The 14237-nt window shown below is 45.5% G+C and overlaps 1 protein-coding gene across 9 annotated transcripts in view; it reads right to left on the reverse strand.

The window, feature by feature from the left end:
• MTMR1 (myotubularin related protein 1) overlaps nucleotides 1–14237 on the reverse strand; it is a 65366-nt gene that overhangs the window by 26474 nt on the left and 24655 nt on the right. For all 9 annotated transcript variants that reach the window (XM_087859548.1, XM_087859547.1, XM_087859546.1 and 6 more), the window contains 6 exons: nucleotides 12582–12676; nucleotides 12120–12227; nucleotides 9307–9408; nucleotides 8906–8989; nucleotides 7926–8075; nucleotides 5014–5202 (listed from right to left, as the gene is read on the reverse strand). In XM_087859548.1, the coding sequence (XP_087715674.1) occupies nucleotides 5014–5202; nucleotides 7926–8075; nucleotides 8906–8989; nucleotides 9307–9408; nucleotides 12120–12227; nucleotides 12582–12676 (728 nt within the window). The remainder of the gene's footprint in view (nucleotides 1–5013; nucleotides 5203–7925; nucleotides 8076–8905; nucleotides 8990–9306; nucleotides 9409–12119; nucleotides 12228–12581; nucleotides 12677–14237) is intronic.

Raw genomic sequence — 14237 nt, forward strand, 5'->3', positions numbered from 1 at the left:
CTGGGCAGTGCGAAGCCACGGTAAGAAGGTGGCTATCTACAAGCCAGGCAGTGGGCTGTCACCGGACACAGGATCTGCTGTTACCCTGACCTTGGACTTCCCAGCATCCAGAGCTGTGAGAAACAAATGTCTGATGTTCACAGGCCATGGCCTCTGATATTTTGTTGGAGCGGCCCGAGCTAAGACACCTCTTCCACCCAGTTCGCTGCTGGGCGCTCCTCCTCTCCTGACATCGAGGACCCCTCCCTCCCTCTTCGGGGTCTGCTCCCACTACTTGGAGCGCCCCTTCCTTCCGTGGGTCCCTCTCCTGCCTCCCACAGATGGCTTATGTGACTTGGACTCCTTTGGTGGCCTTGCCCCTGCCCACCCCCAGCCTACAACCACCACCCAGCATGCCACCGGGCCCCAATCTCAACCTCCAACCTGACCTTTCTCTGAGCTCCAGAGCCTTATCTGCCCCACTCAGCCTCCTCAAATGCAACCGTTAAAACTAAATTCCTTCCCTCCATGTTCACTTTCTCAAGAAACAATCCAACTGAAAACCCTTTGGTGCCGTCACACTGGCTCCATAATGGAGTCTGGACTTTTGAGTTCACATACAATGCCACTTGCCATCAGGTCCCCTACATGGCAACCATCCCTGGAGAGAGGAACCCGACCCACCAGCCAGCCCCTCATTCCAGTCACGGAGCAGCTATTATGTAATAGCTGGGTTCCGGGGACCCTCACAGTAGTCCCTGCCACTTGGCACGGAGGGCCCGGTGGCTAGACGTGCCGTGAATGAGGAACCGCACTGTGTGCAGGGCACCACTGCACAGGGAGACCTCCACTCATCTGGAAAGACTCCCCTGAGGAAATGACACAGACACGTCATCTCAAGGATGGGGGAGTGCTGAGCTCTGGGGGCAAAGGCTCAGAGATGGCACCGGGACGTGCTACAGGAACGGAAAGAAGCATCCCATGCTGGGACATAGACCTGGGAGCTGTGGAGACAGGAAGGAAGGGCCTGGGGGTGGAGGGCTGCAGAGGCCCTGTTCAGGAACTAGATGTCACTGCCTCAAGGCACTGATGGTGTGCGCAGAGCTAGACGCTTAGAAGGTCATTCTGGCCATGATGTGGAGACTGGATTGAAGGGAGCCTCTACAATTACTAGCAAACTAAATCTAGCAGTATATTAAGGAGATTATAGACCAGGACCAAGCGGGATTTATTCCAGGAATGTAAGGGGGTTGCAGGAGTTTCCTAGGGCTGCAGTAACAAAGTACCACAAGCTAGGGGGCTTAAAACAATAGACTTATCCCCTCACAGTTCTGGTGGCTACGAGTCCAAGACCAATGTGTCTGGCAGGCTTGGCTCCTTCTGGGGGCTCAGAGGAAGGATCTGCCACATGCCCCGCTCCTGGCTTCCGGTGGCAGCTGGCAAGCGTCAGTGATGCTCGGCACCCCATCTTGCCCCACTGCCATGTGCCATCTTCCCTCGGGCTATGTCTCTACATGGCCTTCTTCTAAGGACACCAGTCACTGGATTAAGGGCCCACCCTACTCCAGTATGACCTCCTCTTCACTAATACATCTGCAAAGACCCTATTTCTGAATAAGATCATATTCTGAGCTTCCAGATAAACATGAATTTCTGGGAGACACTATTCAACCCACTACAGTGGTCAATATACAAAAATCAGTCCGTGGACTACACCACATTAATAGAATGAAGGAAAAAAGAAACAAACGATCATCTCAACTGATACAGAAAAGGCCTTTGGACATCTAATACCCTTTCATGATAAAACCACTCAAAAAACTAACAATAGAAAGGAATTTCCTTAGCCTGACAAGGGCACGTATGAAAAACCCACAGCTAATATACCCAATGGTGAAAAACTGAAAGCTTTCCCCCTAAGATTAGGAACAAGACAAGGATGACTGCTTTCATTGCTTCTATTCAACATTGTACTAGAGGTTCTTGCCAGGAAATTAGGCAAGAAGAAGAAGGAATAAAAGGCATCCAGATTGGAAAAGGAAGAAGTAAAGGATCTCCACTTGCAGATGAGATGATATTATGTATAGAAGAGCTAACAGGGACTTGGACACAACAGCACTACAGATAAAATCATTCCAGACACGCGGTTTGGTGTCCTGCTTCTGTCTCTTCCACACAACAATCACACACGAAAAACCGCCCTTGCTCTGAAGGATGCTCAGAAGACTGCTTCTGTGAACGCAGCTTCTCTCACTCCTCTGACTTCTCGGGGATGGTACTGCAGTGGTGACAGGAAGTACGCAGAGAAGGAGAAAGACTGACGGGTTAATGACCTACCAGCTGTAGGAGCATAGGGAACTAGTAGAGAATGACCCCCCCACGGTAGGCTGAAAAACACTCCTCCACCCAAAGAGATCGACATCAGGTCCTTGGTGATTGTGAATGTGACCTTTTTTAGAAAAAGGGTCTTTGCAGAGGTCATCGAGTCAAAGATCTTGAGATAGAGAGACCATCCTGGATTATCTTGGGCGAGCCCTAAAACGCCATCACAAGTATCTTCAGACGAGAGAGGAGGGGAGACACAGACGTGTAGAGGAGAAGGCCACATGAAGGCAGAGGGGGAGATCCGCACGCCGTGGCTACATGAGCAGAGCAGCCAGGAGGCGTGGGAAGGGGCAAGGAACGGATTCTACCCTGAAGCCCATGGAGGAAGCATAGCCCAGGCAGATTTCAGGCTTCTGGCCTCCCGAACTGTGAGAGAATAAATTCATGTTGTTTTAAGCCACATAGTTTGTGGTAATTTGTACAGGGCCTCAGGAAACGCCTATCCTGCCCGTGTCCTTCCCCACCCTGTTCCTCTGCCAGTCTTCCCCATCTCCGTAACTGGCACCCCCAGTCACCCCCCCAGGCCAGACCATGGGGGTGGTGAGCTTATGAGCACCATGTGCTGCGGCCGTGATGCGCATTTTTCTCGGGTGTCAACCTGGTACATCTCCACGTCGCATGCTGTTACCTCCCATCTTACAGAAGAGGCACCTCAGGCTTACGGAGAGGTCAGTAACCTGCTCAGGGTGCAACACAGCAGCAAGGGCAGACCCTGGAGGAAAACCCAGGTGAAACTGGTTGTGAAGCCCAGGGTTCTCACTGCCCCACCTCTCAGGCCATGATGGATACACAAGAGGTCGTTATGTGGGAGAAAGCTGAACAGAGATGTCAACCCGACAACGGGACAGAAATTCCACCTTGACTTCAGGAGGGATCAGGATCAGATGGAAATTCAGGTATCGAATTCAACATGCAGACAGTGTTTGTGGAGTCATTGCATCGGAGGAGATGGCCCGGATAGATGGTGCAAAGTAGAAAAGAGGAGCCCAGATGGAGTTCAAGGAGCACCACCATTTGGATGTTGGGGAGAGGGGGAGGAACCAGTGAAGGAGACTGAGCTGGCCAGGTCGGAGAGAGGGACCCAGGGAGTGAGATGTCATGATGGTCAAGCAGACAGAGCAGTTCACTCTGAGCTCAAGAGCGATGACAGCTACTGTGAACCAAATGCTTTCTCCGGGACGGGCCCTGTCCTAGGCCCTAATACTTCCTTCACATCCACTCCAGGAAGCAGACATACTGTCGCTCTCACTTGAGAGACGAGGCAATTGTGGTCAAGAGAGATGAGGTCACTGCCCAGGGTCATGGAGCAAGTAACCGGGCTCCTTCCACACTCTCAGAGCACGCTCTATGTTCCTCCATGGCACACTGGGTGGCCACATGGCAGATTGTGTGACTGTTGCTCAGTGTGTCCCCCCAGTGCCTAGCAAGCTGTGACACACAGCAAGCACCCAGGGACTGAGGGGAAACGGCGTGTCTGGTGGCTTGTGTGCTCTCTGAAGTGGAAGGTAATGGCTTTTCTCAAGAGTGAGACAGGGGCAGTAGGAGGTTGGCTTTTTGGAGACTGTGCTCAGCAATGGAATAATAACCACGGAAAGAGGAGGCACAAGCGGCCAAGAGAAACAGCTCCTGAGCACTGCTAGGCGGACACGGGCTGGGCGTGGGGTTGGTGACCACGCCCTTACACGTCTGCCATTCTTGTGAGTGACGTGCTCTGGCACACTGACACCCGTGCCCGCCTCTTCCCGCTCACCATCCACAGCCTGCTCTCATGCACCTCCTCCGTGAGGCCTTATCCAACTTCAGCAGCAAGGCTGGCCAGGCCCTCTCCTGGCTACCCCCAGGACACGTCCTATAACAGAGCACCTCACTGTATCTATCTTGGTATTTCCCCCAGCACCTGCCCCTAGTAGGTGCACATTACATGTTTGTGGCCCAAGTGTCATTTTACAAGTAAGCATGATACAGGAAGGGCTGCCACCACCTTCCTGATCTCTGAAATGACTCACAGAGAGGGCCAATCCTCTGACTGCCAGATGCACGCCTGCAGGAACACACTGTCAGAAAGGTGTTCATGGGCAATAGAAACAATGCAGTTCAGAGCTTTTCCTACTTGGAGAGCAGGTGCTGGAGAGGTGGCCTCTTAGCCGTGGCTGGGTATGAAGGATCCCGTCCCTTCAGCTAGTGGGGCTCGAATGGGAGCAGTCTACAGATGACACCCCTGCACGTGATTTATGGCAACTTTGTACACTTGCCTGGTTTCACATAGGTGACTCCATTCTAAGAGAGCTTCAGACCAGTTATGAGTAATCACCAGAGTTCGCAGGTTAAAGGGACTTCCAAGGGCCTCACAATCATTTCATTAAAAGTCTTACTTGATTCTTTAGGTGATGATTCTCTTTCTGGGTCTTTGCTTAATTAATTCAGCAGACAGGATGGTAGAGAAGCAATGAGAGAGACACTACACATAGCCTCAGAGGTTATATACCAGCGAGGAAGAGCTAGGGGCTGCTCAGAAAGACCCCACCTTCAGGTGGGGAGAAACTCCGCAGTCTAATTGAACTGCATAACAAAATACAGTCACCGTGTAACAAAATATGGCCACCACATAACAAAAGAGCCACCGTTTCTGCAACATTATTGAGAACATACCTTGTTGGTATCAGCAACACTGTTTTGTCGGGCATCAAAGATGATAAGTTTGTGAGACTGTGCGTTCGCATCCATTATCGTTTGCAAGTATTTTTCATCTTCTTTGCAGCGTTTATCATTGGGACCCACAAGTGGCTGGCTGCAACGGGTAATTGTCGCCTGACTTTCTGGATGAATCCATGATAACACCTAGTGTTTGAAAGAAACAAACATTAATACAGTTCCTAAAACAATATGTGTCCTGATTGCCAGGCAGTAAAAATAAGTTCTCTTGGGACACCTGGGTGGCTCAGTCGGTTAAGCATCTGCTCTCAACTCAGGTCATGATCTCAGGGTCCTGGGATCAAGTCCTGCATCGGGCTCCTTGCTTGGCGATGAGCCTGCTTCTCTCTCTGCCTGCTATTCCCCCTTCTTGTGCGCTAGCGCTTTCTCTCTGACAAATAAATAAATAAATCTTTAAAAAAAAACAAGTTCTTTTTTCAAGCACGGCCTCTTCGGCATATTTCCTCAAAGGTGAGGGATGAAACCAATCACAGCATGACAGTGGCTCTGGAACTCACTGTTTGGGTCAGGCAGAAAGAAGTCTGATTAGATAAGCTCCTAAAATCCCCTTCCACCTCTCAAATTCTGTGACTCTAAGGAAAACAGAAACTAAGTCAAACTATGTCTAATGTCAAGCCCCAATCCTATTTGAACGACTAGCTTTATTTTGTCCCCTAATTTAAAAACATCTTTGTATCTTCACGATCACATATGTGGCAGGATGAGAGCAAAGTGAAGACAGTCTCTTAAGAGATCTAAAGCTATGCCCCCAAACCTCCCATTTCCCTCAGACAGCCAAGAGACTCAGGATTATACCTGACCACAAACTCTAGGCTCAAAGACATTCACTCCCACCTTGATTATGGTGAGAGTGTCATGGGTATACACATATGTTCAAAGTCATCTATACTTTCAACACCATCCCAATGAAAATATCAATGGCATTTTTCAAAGCGCTGGAACAAACAATCCTAAAATTTGTATGGAACCAGAAAAGACTCCAAATTGCCAAGGAAATGTTGAAAAAGAAAAACAAACCTGGGGGCATCACACTGCCTGATTTCAAGCTATATTACAAAGCTATGATCACCAAGACAGCATGGTACTGGCACAAAAACAGACACATAAATCAATGGAACAGAATAGAGAGTCCAGATATGGACCCTCAACTCTACGGTCAACTAATCTTCGACAAAGCAGGGAAAAAAATATCCAATGGAAAAAAGACAGTCTCTTCAATAAATGGTGCTGAGAAAATAGGACAGCTATATACAGAAGAATGAAACTTGACCATTCTCTCACACCATACACAAAAATAAACTCCAAATGGATGAAAGACCTCGATGTGAGATGGGAATCCATCAGAATCATGGAGGAGAACATAGGCAATAACCTCTTCGACATCGGCCACAGCAACGTCTTTCATGACATGTCTCCAAAGGCAAGGGAAACAAAAGCAAAAATGAACTTTTGAACTTCATCAAGCTTAAAAGCTTCTGCACAGCAAAGGAAACAGCCAACAAAACAAAGAGGCAACCCATGGAATGGGAGAAGATATTCGCAAATGACATTACAGATAAAGGGCTGGTATCCAAGATCTACAAAGAACTTCTCAAACTCAATACATGAGAAACAAATAAATCATAAAATGGGCAGAAGATATGAACAGACACTTTTCCAATGAAGATATACGAATGGCTAACAGACACATGAAAAAATGTTCAACATCATTAGCCATCAGGGAAATTCAAATCAAAACCACATTGAGATACCACCTTACGCCAGTTAGAATGGTAAAAATTGACAAGACAAGAAACAACAAAGGTTGGAGAGGATGTGGAGAAAGGGAAACCCTCTTACACTGTTGGTGGGAATGCAAGTTGGTACAGCCACTTTGGAAAACAGTGTGGAGGACCCTCAAAAAGTTAAAAATAGAGCTACCCTATGATTCAGCAATTGCACTACTGGGTATTTACCCCAAAGATACAGACGTAGTGAAGAGAAGGGCCATATGCACCCCAATGTTCATAGCAGCATTGTCCACAATAGCTAAATTGTGGAAGGAGCCGAGATGCCCTTCAAAAGACAAATGGATAAAGAAGATGTGGTCCATATATACAATGGAATATTACTCAGCCATCAGAAAGAACCATTACCCAACATTTGCAGCAACATGGACGGGACTGGAGGAGATTATGCTAAGTGAAATAAGTCAAGCAGAGAAAGACCATTATCATATGGTTTCACTCATTTATGGAACATAAGAAATAGCAGGAAGATCGGTAGGAGAAGGAAGGGAAGAAGGAAGGAGGGGTAAAGAGAAGGGGGAATGAACCATGAGAGACTGTGGACTCTGGGAAACAAACTGAGGGCTTCAGAGGGGAGGGGGGTGGGGGACTGGGATAGACCGGTGATGGGTATCAAGGGGGGCACATATTGTATGGTGCACTGGGTGTTATATGCAAACAATGAAGCATGGAACACTACATCAAATACTAATGATATACTGTATGGTGACTAACATATAAGAAAATAAAAAACAAAAAATGAAAAAAACAAAAGTCATCAAACTCTTCAGCCCCTGCCGGCTCCTACGCTGACTTGGGTAATGGTGCAGTGCTCCACACAGTGTTTAAGAAAGTGTCTTTGCTCTAAGATGACGTGACGAAACCAGTGATGGATGCTGTTAACGCAATAGCGTGCTCTTTCTTGCTATGTCTTTGTTAGTCTCCACGGCCTATTGAGGGTTTTAGGCTTATTTTTCCACTTTCTATTTTGTTCACTAGAGGTTTTTTTTCTGTCTTGCTTCTTTCCATATTAGATCTAATATAGTCTGTGTTTATGCCTAAGTAATGATGTTTATTACTTACCGGGACTCTGCCTTTTGCTCGAAAGGCTGACACTTTTGAAAGGTCATCATCTTTCACACTAGTTGGCACAACAATGACAGCGGGGTAGGTATCACAGAGCTCATAGTTACTGTTCACTTTGGATATTTTCCAGCTCTCATTTGGCAAGCCCTGCACAGTGGTAGAGAAGGGTGGGAGAGCAAACTTTTGCATTTTCAAAAAGTACTAAGAGTGAACCACATCCATTTCTTATTTTCCCCTAAAATCTATTCATAATTTGTTGTTCACTGCTACTTAAAAGTTTAAATATATGTTTATCTAACAAAACCCACTTCTTACCCATTTTTAAAAATTTAATGAAGCAGAAGAATTTCTAAACATATTTTAAAATGGTAAAAATTACTAGAATCCCAATCCTGTACATTTCTTGCTGTGTTTTCTATAAAGAGTGAGCATGGTGTTGCTTTTGAAAAACCCATGAATGGTCTTTAGAGACACAGAAACTTTTTACAAACATCTACAGTAATATAATTCACCATATCAAATATACAGCAAAGACAAAGATTAAATGTCATGAAAACAGTATCATTTTTGGAATATCTTGAACCTGACAATGCACTGAAGACTTTCTAGGCACAGAAACACCATACCAGCCCGATGCAGTCATGCCATACACTTAATCTAATGTAAGCCACTGGTTTTGATCCTTACTCATCAATTCATTACCAGAATATCTAATAAAAACCATCTGGCCGATCCACTTTTTAAACCCCTGTGCTCATATGCCACTCGCCCTCTGGAAAAAGGATGACCAGCAGCAGCACCAAAGGTCTGGCGTCAGGGGACTGGGGCGTCCCAGGAATGAAGAACCTACAAGCTAGGAAGTCATACCTATGCACAACTTGTTTCAAATGGTTTCTCCTCCACTACATGTCTAACCTGTTAGACAAGAGAAAGATGCTCAACCCACTATGTTTGGTTTGATAAGGACCATACTTTACCTGTCTCTTATATTCAGATACGGGATCATAAACTTTCCACCCATTCATTGGAAATTTTTCTTTGTAGTTGAATGCAAAGAGTGTCTGGATACAAAAAACACAAAAATACACGTCAGTATTTCTTTGCTATATCATATACCCAATGTTAAAGCTTTTCATTCAGCTGTGAGCTAAATATATTAAGATTTCTATTTTAACTTGTAAATTTTGAAGCAACAAATTGGCACTTTCCTTAATCATTACACAGAACTGACAAATTTTAAATATCCTAATATTAGTCACAGAGAAAAAAGAGATAAAGGAAACCTCTGGAAAAAAGAATAATTAAACATGACTTTTTGGACACCCCTCCCCCCACACACACAAAGGCATGCAGAAAAGGTTTATTTTGGTGTACTTGCCTGCCCATTGGAAAGAGGAAATGCAAGTTTGTTGAGGTTTTCAAATATCCCAAGTTTACTCTGTTCTTCCTGCTTATAAGCAAGTCGCAAGTTCCTCATATCCTATTAAACAATTAGCAAAACTCATTTATTGAACATTTATTGAATGTCTATGAGGCAGACACCATGCTATAAAGAGATAAATGAAATATCTGTATTCATCTCATGGTACAGATTGCTTCTACTAACAAGAGACAATTAACAAAAGCACCTCCAACAAGATAACAGCCATTGAAGAAACAAGAACAAAGGGGACATGTTGGGGAAAGAACTCATCAGATGGAAGCAAGAAGGAGGTTAGTACCTGGAAGATGTGCCATCGGGTCCTGTGCACTGACTGCTAAAGGTGTGCCACAGAATCAGCTGCGAGCTTTAAGCTGCCCAAAGAGTCGACCGCAGATTTTGCACCATCCATAAAATAGAAATGCGACAGAGGTTTCTCCCTGTGCTCACAGCAAGGACTCTGTATCACGCAGAGACTGTGGCCCTCAGTGCGCTCCTTGCAGAAATTATAATGCTGCTTCCCAAAATCAGTTTCTTAAGTGCCTCGCCATACAAGCTGCTGGCCAAGCCCATGGGAGCGCCCCTGAGAGGTGGCTCTGATTTCTCCCCAGCACTAGTTTGAGCAGGGCCCCCTGACCTTTTTAAACCTATGCCGTTAGTTAAACACAAAAGTCTCATTCTTCTTTAACATGACATGAAATTTGAAGATAAATATGACCACAAACAGATTAAAGCAAGAGCAATTCGGGAAGGGGCAAAGTTATCACTGCAGTATTATTTATACCAGAGAAGAATGGAAATGACTGAAACGCCCATCGACAGAGGCTGGAGCACTGAAGAGCTGTCAGAAATCAGCTGCAGCTCTGCACTGATACCAAGGAGTTACAAGACAGATGGTTAAGGCGAAAGAGGGGCAGAATGAGCTATGTAATACACTACCATCTACATTTGTAAAGACCGTGCAGATACGCTTGCACACCCAGGGTGCGCATGGAAATGGGCAACAGCGGGCACCTGTCGGGAGTGGAACAAGGGGGCTAGGGCTTGGGTGGACAGAGACTTACTCTTCCCTACACACCCCTTTTGTACCTTCTGAATTGTGTACCACCTGTTAAAAGAAACCAAACCTTACACCTTGTAAGGCTCTCAGGCATGAGCTGAGAGGGCTGGGAGCGTGGTCCTAGCATGCCAGGCTGGAAAACATTTTAAAGCAGCTATCAGCAAATGCTCACCCAGGCCATGAAAACATCTATCACTAACAGCCCCAGGGCACCTGCCTAAGCAACGTCACTTCTCCGTGCGCCCTCCCTCCGAACTACTCTACACACACACACACACACACACACACACACACACCTTGTTAGCTGATTGAGCTCACTTGCTATTTAGGATTGCTGAGAATGCAAATCATTTCAAGCAAAGGAGAGAACAGGTGCAAAGACTCCAAGCAGGTGGAAGGGGGGCGGTGGCACTTGGCAAGTGTGAGCGGCTTAAAGGAACCTGACTACTGAGAAGGAAGAGAGGGTGGCCGGAGGCGAAGCCGCACGGGGCAGTCATCTAGCTCAGACACACAGGCTTTTGGTGAGTCCTCCCTCTAGCCTAAGGATGATGGGAAGCTACCAGTGAGTTCTAAGAAGGGAAACATCAAGTTCCCAAACTGCAGGACTCATCAGATCACCCCTCTGCTTTAAGTTCCACAACTGCTTCACACAACTCGGCCTGAGGAACCCTGGACTGAGAAGGACAGATGCAATTTGTTGCAGGGCAGCACTGCCATGAAGCGCCCACAGGGAGTCTAGGATGCCAGTAGATTCATGATCTGCAAGAGTAAAGGATTCTTTGAAAAAAATGGGTTCAACTGCAGTCTGGGGCCAACCAGAGGGAGCTGTCTTCAGGGATGTGATCAAAGCAAACAGATCCGTAGGAATCCAAACCCTGACTGTGGAAGGGACCTTAGCAATTCTGCACAGACCCTCTTTCCCAGGACTTTAGGGTTATTAATAAAGTGTACCCCGGGGAGGTAAAATCTTTGGGAATAAGACACACCAGTTAAAGTGTTTCTTAAATGACTAGTCATTAAAATCATCACACGTGTTTCTACTTAACCTACTGGAGGAGGGGTAGAAAACCAAACATAAGCACGGCTCAGGTGAAAATCCTGACATGGTGTTTTTAATCAAAGAATTTGTAGGGGCGCCTGGGTGGCACAGGGGTTAAGCGTCTGCCTTCGGCTCAGGGAGTGATCCCGGCGTCGTGGGATCAAGCCCCACATCAGGCTCCTCTGCTATGAGCCTGCTTCTTCCTCTCCCACTCCCCCTGCTTATGTTCCGTCTCTCACTGGCTGTCTCTATCTCTGTCAAATAAATAAATAAAATCTTTAAAAAAAATCATAGAATTTGTAGACTATTGCTGTCTCTTCAGAAGTCTCTGACCATCCACTGTTCTGAAGGGTCGTGTTAAAACAACAAACTGGAAAAAAGTATTGATCTCTGCTTTTCACTTGGTTTCTCTGAAATGTAACAAATAACATCAACACTTAGGTTACAGGTCTGTGTTTATTAGAATACTTTGATAGAAGACAAGAGGTTTACCTCAACAGCTTCCAGAGTGGTATGAATTAGCTGATACAAGATTTGAAGAGGCCTCTGTCCTGAAACCATTTGAGTTACTAACAGTCCCAGTGACTCCCACCGCCCAAAGACCATGAAGAATGTGCCAGCAAAAGCTTCACGCTGACCGCCCCGGCAGTTTCAGCTGTGTTCGCACCATACCTTGCACACGATCTCTATACCACAGGAATTGTCCCCGTGGCTCTGTGCTCCAATCTTCTCAACTCTGCTGATCACGCCAAGGGGAACATCAAGGACAAAATTCGGGTCCTGGATTTAAAATTAATGAAGCAGAGCTTTCATACTTGAAGTCTTCTCTGGGTGAAAACACACATTTACTTCATGTTTCCCCTTTGTCCCAACTACGAAACTGAAGTCTGATTTAGAACATGCTTTATGAAGTAGATGTCAAGATTACAATTAAACTCCTCCCACCAGGTCTAAGTGCAACTTTAACAGCATTTTTTTCTAGATGCAAAATCTATTTCCAAATATGCACATCTTAAAACTCAGCCTGTGGTTGTCTCAGGGTGATGGGATTTCAGGGTTCTTTTCACTTTCTTCTTTATTGTTGACCGTGTTCTGAAGTGTTTTTCAAAATGAAATACCCCTTTTAAAACTTACCCTCTCTACATTTTTGAAGTACATCTTGAAGTCCGTCACCGTCAGGGTTCCACTCACTGCTCCCATAAATGGGCAGATGTACATGACGTCTCTCACTGGAAGAAAAACCCAAAGTAGCAACTTCTGCCACAGACTTGTGCTTCACTAAATCTTGAGTTTCCAAATATATATATTTGTGATTCCAGTTTTCTAGGAATTTTACATTTTTTATCACATTAAATAAAGACACAGTTTTCTAAGAAAATTCCATTTTGTAAAACAATTGATCTGCTGCTTAGTGGGGTTTTAAGTAAAGGGCCTCATAATAAGTTACATTTTGTCATTCTTTTCCAGATAGTTAACATTTTTCCCTGAGTGATAAATTCATCATGTTCAAAAACACAGTAATTAAACTCTGAAGACCCTAGGCTGCTATTTCATCAATGACTCCTAATGCACCTCCAAAGGAAACTGTTTTACAGATGTCAAAAAAGAGAACCACATCGGTGGCGTGGAAAACAACTTCTTTGCTTCAAATTCCTTATCAGTTTCCATATCAATTTTTATTTTCTTATTGCTAGTATCAACATATTTAGTATCACCATCAACAACGTACTGGAGTCCAGCGAGTGTTAAGAAGCTCACACCTATCACAAAGCTACCACATCTTCACTGGAATAGCAGGAGTGGATACGGCTACAGAGGGGTCCGAGGCGGACAATTAAAGGCACTAAAGTTGTCGTCCAGCCAAGTTCTCAAAACACTTCCATTAAACTTTTCTATAGCTCAGTATGTGCTGAGCAGCTTCTATTGTTGGGGTTCCAAGGATAACCGGGCACAGTTCCTTTGCACAAGCAGCCAAGCCCTATGAGAGGCACTACACAGAAAATCGCCATTATACGATAGCCTCACAAATGCTATCATAACCCTGTGGACACAGTGAGAGCTCAGAAAAGGACCCACTTAGCTCACCTGGGAAGCAGAGGGGTGAGGCGGGATGGGGGGAAGGAAGGGAGGGAGGAGAGAGCATAGAGTTGTTGGAGGTTAGTGTGGCTGGGTCAAAGGGTGCAGCAAGGATGACAGGACATGAGACCAGAGAAGACTTATTCGTGAAGGTTCATGGCAGCTCTGTTTGTAACAGCCAACAAGTAGAAACAGCCCAAATATCTACCAATAGATGAACGGATAAGCAAACTGTCGTGTAGCCACACAACAGGGTACTGCTCAGCAGTAGAAAGGAACAACTCTTGACCCATTCCACAGTATGGATATCAAAATAATTATGCTGAGCAGAAGCTGGACAAAAGAAGAAAATACTCAATGACTACATTTCTATAACACTGTAGAAAATATAAATTAGTCTACAGTGCTTGGGGATGGGGGAGAAGGCAGAGGAGGGAGGGATTATAAAGGGCCTAAGGAAATTTCTGGGGGTGATGGATATGTTCATTATCTTGACTATGATGATGGTTTCCCAGTTGCATAATGTGTCAAAACTCTTCATGTTGTACACTTGAAATCTGTGTAGTTTGCTGTCTGAAGAAGCAGCAGAGGCATGACATAATTAGCTCTGCATTTTAATCAGATCATTACAAAAGCAGCATGGAGGCAGGGCTAGAAGAACTCCAACAGGAGGAATAGTCAGAGAGGCCAGAGGACCACCAGGAGTGAAAGAAG

Source organism: Ursus americanus, chromosome X (assembly GCF_024610735.1).
Source record: "Ursus americanus isolate L20-20 chromosome X, mUrsAme1.1.p, whole genome shotgun sequence".
Taxonomy (NCBI): Eukaryota; Metazoa; Chordata; class Mammalia; order Carnivora; family Ursidae; genus Ursus; species Ursus americanus.